The sequence below is a fragment of the Vombatus ursinus genome, unplaced genomic scaffold, assembly GCF_900497805.2.
Source record: "Vombatus ursinus unplaced genomic scaffold, bare-nosed wombat genome assembly UNPS02007612.1, whole genome shotgun sequence".
Classification (NCBI taxonomy): Eukaryota; Metazoa; Chordata; class Mammalia; order Diprotodontia; family Vombatidae; genus Vombatus; species Vombatus ursinus.
This window is the reverse complement of record NW_020947390.1, coordinates 3,047,441-3,061,813: the sequence shown is the minus strand read 5'-3', so window position 1 is coordinate 3,061,813 and position 14,373 is coordinate 3,047,441. Positions and strand designations below refer to the sequence as shown.

The 14,373-nt window shown below is 37.7% G+C and overlaps 1 protein-coding gene across 1 annotated transcript in view; it reads left to right on the top strand.

Moving 5' to 3' along the window:
- Positions 1–10,276, top strand: part of TRPC6 (transient receptor potential cation channel subfamily C member 6) — a 159,467-nt gene extending 149,191 nt beyond the window's left edge. The window contains exons 10-12 of the mRNA XM_027849550.1: positions 6,503–6,586; positions 7,888–7,963; positions 9,334–10,276. Coding sequence (XP_027705351.1) covers positions 6,503–6,586; positions 7,888–7,963; positions 9,334–9,485 — 312 coding nt within the window. The 3' untranslated portion in view covers positions 9,486–10,276. The remainder of the gene's footprint in view (positions 1–6,502; positions 6,587–7,887; positions 7,964–9,333) is intronic.
- Positions 10,277–14,373: the final 4,097 nt, after the last annotated feature.

The window sequence follows — 14,373 nt, the reverse complement described above, 5'->3', positions numbered from 1 at the left end:
TAATTTCTTCATCTGAAAACTGTCTGTTTATTTCCTTTGACCATTTATCATTTGGGGAATGACTTGTGTTCTTATAAATTTGACTCAGTTCTCTATATATTTCAGAAATGAAGCTTTTATGAGAGATGCTGGTTGTAAAAATTGTTTCCTAGCTTTCTGATTCTTAAATGTCTCAAAATCCTTTTTGAGCTCTTCCATGGCCTAGAAATGATTCATATTTTTCTTGGAGGCTTTGAATATAGGAGCTTTGACTCTGTTGTCTTCTGGTTGTATGTTTTGATCTTCTTTGTCACCAAAGAAAGATTCTATGGTCTGACTTTTTTTGCACTTTTTGCTCATGTTCCCAGCCAAATTACTTGAGTTTTAAACTCTTTGTTAAGATAGGGGTCTGCTTCCAGTGTGGATAATGTACTGCCCCAAGCTTCAGGGGTTTTGTGCAGCTGTTTTCAGAGATACTTTTAGGGACCTGTAAATTTTCAGTTCACCTAAGGTGGTATGATCAAGGGCGAGGTGTTTACTCCTTTCCTGGCCTGGGCTCTGGTCTATGAGTGATCACAAGCACTCTTTTCTGCCTTGGAACTGTGAGAAGGATTCCCTCTCTACTGCCACTACAAGCTTCACCATGCCAGCACTTTTCACCCCAGGACTGCCACCCAGGACTGCAACTCAGATCCAAGTATGGGCAAAGCAAGAGAATCCTGCCTCAGCACCAGCAAAGAGATCCCTGCAATCCTCCTCTGATCAGCTGCTTGATCACCCCTCTGTCTCTGAGCTGAGAGCTCAGGAAGCATGCATCACCCTGGGGCTGTGCTAGGACTGGGGCTGGGACTGAGATCATCTCTCACAGTAGTCAGACACACCTTTCCCACTGACCTTTGAAGTTGTCTTTGGAGTTTGTGGGTTGAGAAGTCTGGAAACCAACACAGTTCCCCTTGATTCAACCCCCAGAGGACTGCTCCATGTTCACTGAGGCCCTGGTTTTGCCTGTGTGGCCCACACTGAACTGCACTCCTCTCCCAGCCCAGTGCAATAGACCTTTCCAGGTCTTGGGCTAGAAATTTGTTTCACTCTGGCTTTTTGTGGGTTCTGCTGCTCTAGAATTTGTTTAGAGCCATTTTTACAGGTATTTGGATGGGTTTAGGGTCACTCCTTTAACTCCACCATCTTGGCACTGATCCCCCATTGCCTTTTTCAAGCCGAGTCTACCAATTTGCACTATTTTTGAAATTATCTTATTTACTGAAAGAAAGACTTCTTAATTTCCTACCCTGTTTATGGGTTTAACTGTTTTTTTCTGAAACTGAGTTCCAAAACTTATTATTGTCCTAAAGCTGAATCTCCATAAGAATGTGACAGGGCAGGGTATCTAATTGATACCGATCACTAAATTTTGTATGTGTTATTTAATTGTATGAAATCAAAGGAGATTGAAGCTCTCAGCAACACTTCTTATGAAAAAACAGGATACTATCTAGTTATTAGTTACTTCTAGGTCCTTGGGCACGGCTTTTTGACTGAGTCCAAGTTTTACAGAACAAGCCCTTTTATTAAGGGGGTTTGTTCTGTGAAGTTGGATTCTGCCAAAGGGCTGTACTTGAGGACCTAGAGGCCTACATGGCCTCGAAGCTGCAGGTTTCCCACCACTCATCTAGTATATCTCACTTAGAGCACCAAACGTGGAATAATTATCCAGAAAGGTTTAAATTCAGGCTAATTATCAGGAGAAGGAAGAGAGGGGGAACCTCTCTCTACTAAAGACTGAAATATAGATTTTAAAGTAGAAAACTACTTAATAATCTCTTTGGATAAGATATTATTAATTTCCAGCGGTACAAGGTTCTCTTAATAAGTCATGCAGAACCGAGAAAAAAGATTATATTTATTCACTCACCACATGTTCAAAGATATTTTATCTTAGTCCTTTCTGTTTTACCCAGCAGGATTTTCTGTTCAAATATTCATATATCATTAAGGATCACAAAATCACCAAAAAACACCCCAAACAAAACAAAACAAAAACAAAACTCCTTAATCTGAAGCTTCCAGATCTAAAGCCTTAAGTGTTACAGGCATGTCAATTTGAGTTGTCTAGAATGAGCAGATTAACAATAGATGTGATCTTCACAATGAAGCTACTAGGTTTTTTTATGTTCGTGTTGAGCCCTTAGTCATTATGTCTTTGAATTTTCTGCCCCCAGGTGGCTATGATGTTTTTATGCAGCCATTGGATAAATTTTCCTTTTTTTCCCCTAGGCTTAGAACATTTATCAAACTTGCTCTTTTTATACTGTATGTGCAGAAGTAGTCATTTCAAATCTAAAACAGCATGAACCACCTAAAATTAACCTTTATAGATTAATTTGTCTCTTTTTAAATCAATTATTGAGTTAGTTCTAGGTAAAATGTTTTTAAAGGGATAATGGCAGAACATCTTAAGGAGGGCAAACAGGAAAGTGAAAGTCCTAAAAAGTATGTCATACAAGATTCACTTGAATTAATTGAGGCTAGCCTGGAGAAAAGTAGACCTAAATGGGACATGGTCATTATTTTCAAGTATTAGAAAGGCTCCCATGATACATGGATCAAATCAGAAATTCTTAAATCTGTGGTTGGTTTTGTTTTTGTCTGTTTTTTTTTTTTTACATTTTGAAGACTTTCAGTATAATTGCTTTTCGTTACAATTGTATGTATTTAATTTTATATATTTAAAGACATTCTGAGAAGGAGCCCATAGGTATCAGCAAACTATCAAAGGTGACTGTGACCTCTCAAAATGCTAAGAAGTCCTTGTCTTAATAGCTACAGAGGGCAAACATAGAAGTAATGGGTAAAATCACAGAATATCTGACTTGGAAGAGACCTCAGAAGACATATAATTCAACTTGCACCTAAACAAGTATCTCTTCATTAATGCACCCAATTCTTTCATTGGAAATCTCTAGTGAGGGGAAACCTACTGTCTGTCATAGCAGCCCATTTCTCTTTTGGAGAGCTCTAATTGTTAGGGAGTGTTTCCTCCATCAAGCCTAAATCTGCTTTTCAGCAACCAGACCCATTCCTAAGCTTAGAGATTGAAGCTTAGAGAGATCATTTGATTTGGTAATAGACATACACCAAGGATAAGAGCTGTAATTTTAAACTCAGGGCTAATTTCATGCTGCTTATAGGAGGTATTACATGAAAGTGCCACAGATCTACCCAAGTCTAAGATTGTTGTTTTCCAGAGAAGGTGTCTATTATAGCCTAAATTTGTATATTTTAGATCTTGTATACACTGAAGTTAGAGCTAAGGAATTTGAACTTGGAGATCTTAATGACCATTGAGCCCTTAGGAAGGAATTAAGTAGAAAAAAATGGGTGATTTGTCCAAGATCACAAATTCAAATGGTTAGTGGCAGAGCCAAAAAAAAGGACCCAAGTTCTTAATTACTAGTCTAATGAATTTTAGTCCTTTCCACTATTGCCTTCATGTTGCTAATGTGTTAACATACCCTTTGCCATAGTCCCTTGGAAACTATATTCAGTTTTTGACACTTTGGGTCAACATCTATTCAAAACCTCAAACTTGAGGCCCCATCCAGTATGTTCTTTTGAACACCAAACCACATTTGACCTACAGTCATCAGTAAAAAAGGAATTTTAATAACAAAAGAGAAGGGCAAAATACACAAAAGAGAGGGGTTTTTTGGGGGGAAAGTTAATGAGTTATGTTTTAGAATTGTTGAATTTATTTAAGATGTACAAAAGGCAACTAGTAATGCATGAGTATGGTTCAAGAGAAATATTAGGGCTAGATATATACATCTGGTAATCATTTACATGAAGATGGTAATTGAGCCCATAGTTGCTGATGAAATCACCAAGAGAGATATTATAGAGGGAGAAAAGAAAAGGGATCAGGTCAGAGACTTAGGGAACATCTACAAGTGGGGGTGACATGAATGAATGTCCAACAGGAGACTAAGAAGCAGTGGTCAGACAGGTAGGAGAAAAACCAGGAGAGATGGGTGTCACAAAAATTTAGATGGGAGAGAAATATCCAGGAGCATATGATGATTGATAGAATCAAAAGCTCTAGGGAAGACAAGAAGGATGAAAAAAATTGAAATAAAGACCATTAGATTTGCTAATTGATCATTGCTAACTTTGGAGAGAGCAAGTTTGGATGAATTATTAGGTCATAAGCCAGACTGCAGGGCATTGTAGTGAGTGAGAGAAGAGAAAAGATGGCTTTCTCAAAGAGTTTAGGAGGAATGGGGAGAAGAGCAATAGGACAATAGCTAGGTGGGATAGTGGGATTTACTGAGGGTTTTTTAAGGATCTGGGAGACTTTAGTGTGTTTATAGGCAGTGATAAGGGAACCAACAAATAGAAATCACACAATGAAAGCTCTTGACAAACTTCATCAGGCATTACTCAGAGCAGCTTAATTTAGCCAAGTTGTATTGCTCAGTTATGTCTGTCTTTTGAAGAGGACTCCAAATTCCTTTTCTTTTGCCAAATTTTGAGAATCATTTCTTCTTCAAGACAATTGTGTTTTCTAATTGGCCATCCTGCTAAGACTTTTTTCTAAGATGTTACAAATTTAAAGTTGATTCAATTTATTCAACTATTACTACTTATTTTCTCCTTGAACACTTTTATCTCTTTAATATTTTAATTAACAAAGTTTATAAAGCATACTCCTTCATATAGCATGTTGCTATTTTGTGGATTATGTAGAAATAACTCATATCAATCAATGCTCACTACATTCCATATGCCTATGTAATAAAAATGTGATGAATACATTGTCAAAATAGTATCATAGGCAAGTGTTTAAATTTAGATTCCTTAATGCTTACTCTGCATAAAAACTCAATAACAAAAGATTCACTTTGATTTTTCTTCAGTTGGTATCATCCATACATACAAGGCCATATATTTTTATTCTTGTGAAATTTTCCATTGGCATAGGCCATATTTGCTCAGAATATTCAGTGGAAGTTCAGCATATTTCATTGTTTTTGAAGGCTGAATTTCTTGTGGGGGTTAGTGGATCATACGATCACCATGAGATATTATAGCCAAGAGTACCAATATGACCTTCAACTACATAGTTCCTAGTGAAGGAAGTGACACATTTTTAGGAGGTAATTGGCAAGTTAGAGTGTGTCCAGCTAAAAGCGATCATGGTGGTGAAGGGACTTGAAATAATGAAGGATCTAGGGATGTTAAACCTGAGAAAATATGAGGAATATGAAGATAGAGTGGATAGTGTGGATAGAGTGCCAGGCCTGGGGTCAGGAAGTATCCTTTTCTTGAGTTCAAGTCTGATCTCAGACACTAGCTCTGTGACACTGGGCAAGTCACTTAATCCTGTTTGCCTCAGTTTCCTCTTCTATGAAATGAACTGGAGAAAAAAAATGGCAAACCACTCCAGTATCTTTGCCAAAAAAACCCCAAATGGGGTCATGAAGAGTCATACATGACTGAAAAATGACTGTACAATAGCAACAAAAAGAACATTTGGTGTAGCATGTGGAATGCACTATAGAAATTTTCAAGTATTTGATGGGTTGTTGTATGGAAAAGAGATTGTATACAATCTGCTTGGTACCAGAAAACATAAATGGGACCAATGAATGGAAGTTTAATACGAAATCAATTGGGGCTACTAGGTGGCTAGCAGATAGAGTACTGGGCCTGGAGTAAAGAAGACCTGAGTTCAAATCTGGCCTCAGACACTTACTATCTGTGTGACCCTGGGCAAGTCACTTACCCTTTATTTGCCTTAATCTAATGACAAACCACTCCAGTATCTTTGCCAAGAAAACTCCATGGGCAGTATTGGTATGCTATGGTCCATGGACTCACAGAGTGTTGGGCACAACTGAATGACTGAACAACTAAATCAATTTAAGGAATAACTTTCTAATCATTATAGTTACCCACAATGGAGTAAGGTGTCCTCAGAGGCAGTGAGTTGCTGGTGGTCATCAAGCAGAAACTGGATAACCATTTGTTGAGAATGCCTTAACCAGGATTCTGGTACATTGGTCCCTTGCAACTCTAACATACTCTGAGTTATGAGCACTACCGGGTCATCAGGAACTTACTAGTGCTTCTTCCAGGTTCTAATGGCTTTTCCTGATCTTGTCAGGATACTTAGCCACAGCTATTCTGCTTCTATTGACCAAAGGTCCAACCTGGGGCAAGGTCAGTTGACAAAGCCAGCAGTACAAGAGAGTCACTGAGACTCTTTGGAGACTTTCTTGTGTCTCATGATTCTCATGTGACTTGGTCAGTTCAGGGTTGGTCCAGCATTCAGTCTATTTGTTATGGTTGAAGTAATTTCTGACATCTTGTTTAATGTATGGTACTTCTTTAGCTACTGTATGCTGATGAATCATTTCTTGCTTCTAATTAAATCAATGTAATCATGAATATGCCACAGAACATTATTTAGAACTAGAAGTTTAAGATAAAGCTCTTATAATTCTTTCCAACTTTTTGATTATAGCTTGGTCACAGTAAGCAGTCAAGCATAAGGAGCTCAGAAGATTTGCATCTAAACAGTTTCAATAATCCTCCCAGACAATACCAGGTAAACATGAGTGTTTGCTCACCAATGGCTCTGAAAGAATGAAGGTGGCCATTATTACTATTTATATTTCGTTTCACAGTAACGTGGGAAACACAGGAAGACAGTGCTCTAGTTCCAGAGCAGGAGATATTTAAATGACAGTCCAAATGCCTCAACTGACCATCACCTGTACCTCCTGCTTATTGTCACCATCATGAAAAGTATTTCATCAGTTACTGCAGGCATTTGGTACTGGAATGGTCTCTGCTCATCACTGCGGACACGACATTGGGTGTCCTAGAATCAATACCTAGAATCAAATGCTACCTCAGTTGATCACTGAGTGGGAAAGTCACTTAAAGTTTTCAAGTTGCAGTTTCCCCATTTGTAAAATGTGATAATACTATCAACTCCCTCATAAAGTTGAGGTGAGGCTCAAATGAGACACAGGTAAAACATTTTTCAACTCTTAAAACGCTATATGAATGTCAACTATTTTCACTGTTGTTGTAGTCAGATGGAGACAAATGTAGGCCACATTGGAATAAATATTGAGTGTTTAAATAGAAAAACAAACAAAAAAATTGGCCTCACAACTCAGTTAAAAAATCCACACATAATACCTACTAATTGAATTCATGCATTCTGTTTCCAATCAAACAAATACAGCCTTCACTGAGTGGGCTATACATTTACTGAAATGGTGTTAAATTCAGGATTAACTTTTACATAAATTAACTTTTACATAAATTTCTAGGTAAGCCAGAATCTTTTTTAAAAAAAAAAACAAAACAGTCTTGGAGGTTGTGAATTGCTTGCTAAATCCTCAGAGCCATAATTAGGGATTCTTATGCTGGTGGCAGGGATAGGGAGCTTTGTGGCAGTAGCAGTAGAAACAGAAGATAGGTAGGATACGGGTACAATAATATCAAGAGAGGAGGCAGCTAATCCCTCAGAGAGTGTAGCTCTCGTTATTGCTGAAGTTGGAGAGGGACAGGAAACTGGGTTCCAAAAGATGAATGCCAAACCATCAGGATTGTAGATGATGATAGCCCAGGAAAGGTAGTATTGCTACGGTAGGGTGGAAGATGCCCTCCTGGAGAGGAAGCATATTCCCCCTACCTCCACCTTGAATGTCAGCACCGTGGGCCAAAGCCCCATTCATCTCATGCTAGTTCTGATTCTGTCAATCCTCTATAAATTTCAATAGGGAGTGAATACCAAAAAGTGTAAGAGTCAATTTACAAATGATGGCAATTGAAAGTTACTTATAAAATCAAGGGGAAAATTAATGATATGAGCTCTTTCTTTTCTTTACCTAGAAAATAATGAAGCGGCTCATCAAAAGATATGTACTGAAAGCACAGATAGATAAGGAGAGTGATGAAGTCAATGAAGGTGAGTTCAATACAGTACTAAGCTACTTTCTCAGAGCTAGCAGAGGTAAGGTCAGGGACAAGGTTGTCAGCAAACAGGGTTTGGAGAAGTGGGCTTAGATTAGGTATCATGTTAAGAGGAGAGGATAAACGTGATCCAGTCAACCAAATATACGCTTTGGAGCAAAACAGAAAAAATGGGAGGTTTTAGAATAAAGGAGTTGAGGGTGGGTGGATCGGGAAGCATGCTATCTAATCCTGGGCCTGGAGACAAGAAAACTGGAGTTCAAACCCTGACTCAGATACTCACTAGTTGTGTCAACTCTGGGCAAATCACTTTACCTCAGCTTGTCTCAGTTTTTCCTAACTTGTAAATTGGGGATAATAATAGCAACTACTTTCCAGGGTTTTTGTGAGGATAAAATGAAATAATATTTTCAAAGTGCTTAGCACAGTGCCTGGCACTTAGTAGGTATTGTACAAATGCTAGCTATTATTATTTGTAGTAGCATTGGTATTATTATGATTATTACTGGTAATAATCATAATAATCCCTGAAATGACCACATATTCTTCCTCTTTTAGTTTATATTGGAGAGGATTTTTACCTATATCTCCTTCAATCACTAGTTACAAGGAACATCTGCTTATTTAATTGTTCAGATACACGGTGTTTTCTATAGCAATTTTTATATATACATGTCAGTTCTTTAAGGATTTGTGATTTCATCAATGTTAGCATGCCCTCTGAAGGCAGAGATTGAGACCTCTCTCCAACCTGGATGGACCTTGTAAGATCAGCCTTATAGCTGGAAAAAATTGGCATCTTTCAATCTAATGATAATTCTCTCTGAACTCAGCTATGTTGATTCTTGGATGGCATTTAGATCATCCCTAATCAAAGTTTTTTCCACTTTGACTGATGCTACCAGGATTTGTGCTCTACTCTCATAGCCTTTTTGAGGTTAGCAAGGTGGCATAGCAGGTAGAGTGCCAGCCCAGGAGTCAGGAGGACCTGAGTTTAATCCAGCCTCAGACACATCCTAGATGTGTGACTCTGGGCAAGTCACCTAACCCTGTTTGCCTCAGTTCCTCATCTGTAAAATGAGCTGGAGAAGGAAATGGTGAACTGCTTCAGTATCTTGACAAGAAAACTCCAAATGGGTTCATGAAGAGTTGGACATGACTAAAATGATTTAACAACAACAACTCAGCCTTTCTGAAGGCAGAATCACCTCCACACTATGACAAGGAATCAGAATAGTCCTTTAGTGTAAATCACATACACTTGCATGGTTTAACACAGTCTTTGGGTTATATGTCTAAAGGAATTGATTTTGTATGTTATTTGTACAAGCGGACTTAAAATCCTCATAATGTTATTTATTATAGGTGAATTGAAGGAAATAAAACAGGACATCTCAAGTCTCCGCTATGAACTTCTTGAGGAAAAATCCCAGAACACAGAAGATCTAGCAGAACTTATTAGAAAACTTGGGGAGAAATTGTCAATTGAACCAAATCAAGAAGGAAGCAATAGATAACATGAACACCTTTTAGACACTGAAATTAAATTGCCCACTTGAAGCCATATTCTTTACCAAATAAAAATGATACAATAATAACTTTCCTCCCATTCTTGAATAGTAAAAAGTCACATTAAAACTTGGGCTACCATGCCATATTATACTGAACCTTAATATTGCGTGTCATCTGCAATGAAAGTCTTCATTGTACTCCTATATAAATATGGCCAAACGCGGAAGATTGTGCTAACTATTCGTTTGGTTTGTTTTTAAACTCTCTAGGTATATAAGAGTTATGCAATGAGCAGCAGTGTAATTCAAAACCAAGAGCTTTTTTGGTTACTAACACAGGAATTGTAGAGGACAGAAAGGCCTTTTCTGACCTGGTAAATTTTAAGGCAAGGCATTTGTCTTATCTCCACCCATACTGATGGCTTATAGCAGTTGATTTGCGATGAATATTATTATGTCTTTGCAGACAGTCCACCCACTTAGATGTATTTTTTTCCAAATAGCATGATAGACAGAGCTTGTTCAGAAATGGCCTTAACTCATCCTTACATTTTTCCACTCATCTCTCAAGGATAAAAAAATTGCTACTTCCCTACAGTCCTGGAGATACTGAAGTTAATTTGGTTCTAAACATTTGCTCTGTTCTTTTTGTAGATAAGCAAATGTTAATGATGAAATGATATTTATATTGTTCATTTTAAAACCATGGATGGTGATAAATGAAAGTTTCCTGGCAAATTAACATTCCAGCACTGGTGAACAACACCCAGACTATAAGTGAATTATTTTTAATGTAAGAATTCAAATTGTCCTATAAAAGTATTCATTTCTTAGTTATGAACATTAAATGCCAGCAGTTGAACATTGGAAGCACAAAGCACTAAAAATGAGGTGAGAATGGCCAATTATTCATCTGGGATTGTCAGCTTCTTCCAACCTCCTATAAAAACACATAAAACCAGAATTTCCACACCTTGATTGTTGCCAAGAGGTTATTGTGACTCTTGACAGAGATGGATGATTAAAACACAAGAGTGATAGCAGAACATTCATTTTCTCCATATATCAGGCACCACCAAACAGTCATCCTTTAGACTACCCTGGAGTTTATAACTGGCAAAAGCTGCACTAAGCCAAAATTGGCAGCAAGGTGGCACAGTGCATAGAGCACCAGGCCTAGAGTCTTGAAGACTTGCGTTCGAATTTGGCCTCAGACACTTGCTAATTGTGTAACCCTAGGCAAGTCACTTAACCCTGTTTCCCTCAGTTTCCTCATCTATAAAATGAGCTAAAGAAAAATGGAAAAGCACTCCAGTATCTTTACCAAGAAAACCTCAAATGGGATCACGAAGAATTGGACGTGAATGAACAATAAACAACAACCACAAAGACTAACTTTGAAACATATATTTTTTTAGATTTTACTTTAAAAGGTAAATGGACAATGAAAACCTGTTTAAGCCTCATTTATGACAACATAAAACTGAAGTAACATTGTATAGCTAGCTCATGAGAAAGTAAATTTGAATTTCTTAGTCCATGACATTTTCTTTGTGGCTATTACAGAGAAGTTTAGCAACAAAGAAGAGTCTCATTTTTGAATGTGTTATAACAGTATTTGATGAGCTAGTTGTCAAAAAACCCCACATTATAGCAAGTTCACTCTCAAAGAAATTAAATAAGCTAATGATACTCTAAATGTTTGTTATGTTGTGTTACAGGAATGGATTTTTCTGTTGTCTTCATTCCAGTGGCTATTTAGAAGTGATTAATGTGTTTGACTTCCCAAAGCAGCAGGAAGGTCAGTTGGATGAATACAGCTACAATCTTTAATTTTCTTCCATGATGACAAAGAAAAAAAATGGACTAATGCTGATGACCACAACTGCAAGTTCTTTAACGTAGGACCTAGGTTTCACTCTGTGAAACATTTTATTGTTTCAGATTGAGGCACTCCAAGCTATACTACAAAGCCTATTCTGTGTTCTGCCATGAGTACCACGCCAATCTGTAAATGAAATTGTGTACCAAATTCCCCTTCCTATCACCCAGAATCTCAACAATGGCAATAAAAAAATTTATAGTGGGCCTCCCACCCCAATAAGATCTCCTTGAAAAACCATGATGGGAGTTGGGGGCATATATTTATAAAATAGACACACCTAGTTAAATTATTATTTTGAAGAAATCAGCTAAAAAACCCAAAAAACTTGAACTGAGCTGTTTTGATACCAAGCTTCTTTTCCAAAGAAGAACATGCAAATCTATCAAAATAGCTTATACACAAGAGAAGTCAGCACAGATGCAGAAATATTCAAAAGCTGTACTTGCATCAAGTTCACAGGCACAACTAACACAGCTTCTCGGGCTCTTGGTTTGGAAGGGCATCAAGTTTACAGAAAATAAAACAAAGATAAATTTGCCAAGAGCTGCATACCTCAGCTTGATCCAGAACAAAAAGATAGAGCCTCCACTTCCCAGAGACTTGAGAGATGATAGAAAGGGAGCAAGATGTAACATAAACTGAGTCTTTTATTCTCGTGTGGGTTTCACAGGCCACGAGCCTGAATAAAACTCTGCCCATCAGGTGAAGATCTATTCCTCACAGGAGCCAGATTTAGCTACTAGGTATATCCAGATACAAACAGCTCAGTTTGCTACTATTCAACAAGACTTTTTAAAGACCTACAATGTTCCAGAATCATGTTAAGCCCTAGGATACAAAGGCAAAAAGTGAAAACAGACCCTTCCCTCAATGAGTTTGCATTCCACCAGAATCCAGGCACATTAGGGGATGTTTTAAGAGCTATTAAGGGATAATTTCTAAAAGATAATAAACTCTTTGAGGGTAGGAACCATATTTATTTCTGTCTCCTACTTAGTACTTTCACAATGTCTTCCTAGTCCTCCCTCTTCTTTCTGATCTTTCTAAATCTTATTCCTCTGTCCCTGATACACTCTGAAATCTAATGACAACGGCCTTCTTGCAGTTCATTATATATAATACTCCATATGCAACTCCAGGCATTTTCCAAGAATGTTTCAGATACTCTATTATTGGACAACAATCTTTTTTTTAAATTTATTTATGCTTAAGCTCAGATTTGCAGGGTAAATCACCCTGAGCTCCACCTCCGAGTTCCACTGATCTTCGGAACATATTATTCTGTTCCCCACTATGAAGAAAGCAAGGTGGTCCAATTGTACTGATGGTAGGAAATATAATAGCAAAGGGATTTTTTTCCAGTGGGAGCTAGCTGGCTGTTTTTGTTTTTTGGCTGTTTTTTGTTTTTGTTTTTTGTTATAGCCACATGGATTTCAATCCAAAAGCTCAGATTTGATCTGGCCAGTATAACTCAGCAACTTGGGGCTGTGCCCATCTTAACTACTGTTAATTCTAAACGAATTCACAAGGTAGGTGAAAGTTTCCATTTATGGCAGGCTGAATGGTTGCCTGGTGTAGACACACAGTAACAACAACGACCAGCCAGTCTAGGTAGAGTGAGAATTCACAGTACAAAAACAGACGATTTTTTTTCAATCCTGTCACCTCTTTCATGACAGCTTAAATTGCTGCAGATTATGCCATCATGTAGAATTTATGCTCCTTATAAATGTTCCTTCTATTATTGTTCAGCTGTGTAGAGCTTCTTATTGACCAAGTCTCATATGACAAAACTGTTGAGAAGGAAACCATAACTATTCTAGTAATAACTGATAGTGTAATATTCACCAAAACTAGTTTATTCCATCTGGTTCTAAACACAAACCTGTTTTGATACCAAGTCAAAGTACCCTGATAAAAAGTGGAAATATAGTTAAACATCTAATATTGCATTTGCGTGACATAAAACATTGAAAGACTCCATGGGGTAGTGGTAGAGAGCCAGCCTTAGAGTTAAGTAGAATAGAGTTCAAATCCTGTCTCTAACATAGACCAGCTATTGGATCATGAACAACTCACTTGACCACTCAGTACCCCCAAGCAACACTTAAGATTATGCTATAATCAGTCAACAAACCTTTATTAGATGCCAATTATGTGCTATGCACTGGGATCCACATTTAGAATACAAAGACAAAAGTGAAACAATCCCAGCCATCAAGAAGATTATATTCTTTTTGGGAAAATTATGTGTGTTTGTGTGTATGATTAAACATGTATGCACATACATACATATTACATAGCTACACATACATGTAGGTACAAAATATATGCAAAGTAAGGGAATTTGTTCTATAAAACTTGAACTCAGTCAAAAGGCCACACCCAAGGACCTAGAAAGCCAAATGGGGCCTGGAGGCTTCAGTTTCTCCACTCCTGTACTAAGTAATCTGTGAGGCACTAGCAGCTGGGGATCAAGAAAGGTCACATGAGGAGGTTGTACTTGAACTGAGCTTTGAAAGAAGTTTGGAATCCTAAGAAGGTAAGACTTGGAAGCACAAGCATGGAGATGGAGGATGGGATTTCATGTCAGGGTCAGCAGCTAGGTCAGTTTGTCTAGACTGTACAGAGCATGGAAAGGGTGGTAATTCACAATTAGTACAGAAACATAGGCTGGAGTCAGATTGTGAAACATTTTAAATGTCAAACAGAGAAGTTATTATTTTTATTTTATCTTAGATGCAATAAGAAAATTCTAGAGCTTTCTGAGCAGAGGAACAACTTGGGCTTTAAGAAAATCCCCGTGGTGACTATGTGATGTATAGAAACAGAGTGTGGAGAGAATAAAGATAGAAGGCAAGGAAAACCAGTAAGAGTCTATTGCCATGGTCCACATAAAGAGTGATTGGGATCTGAATGAATATAACAGGTTTTTGTGTGGAGAGAAGAGAACAGATCCAAGAGATGTGGAAAGAGAATTGACTGAATTTGGCAATTGAATGGATATGG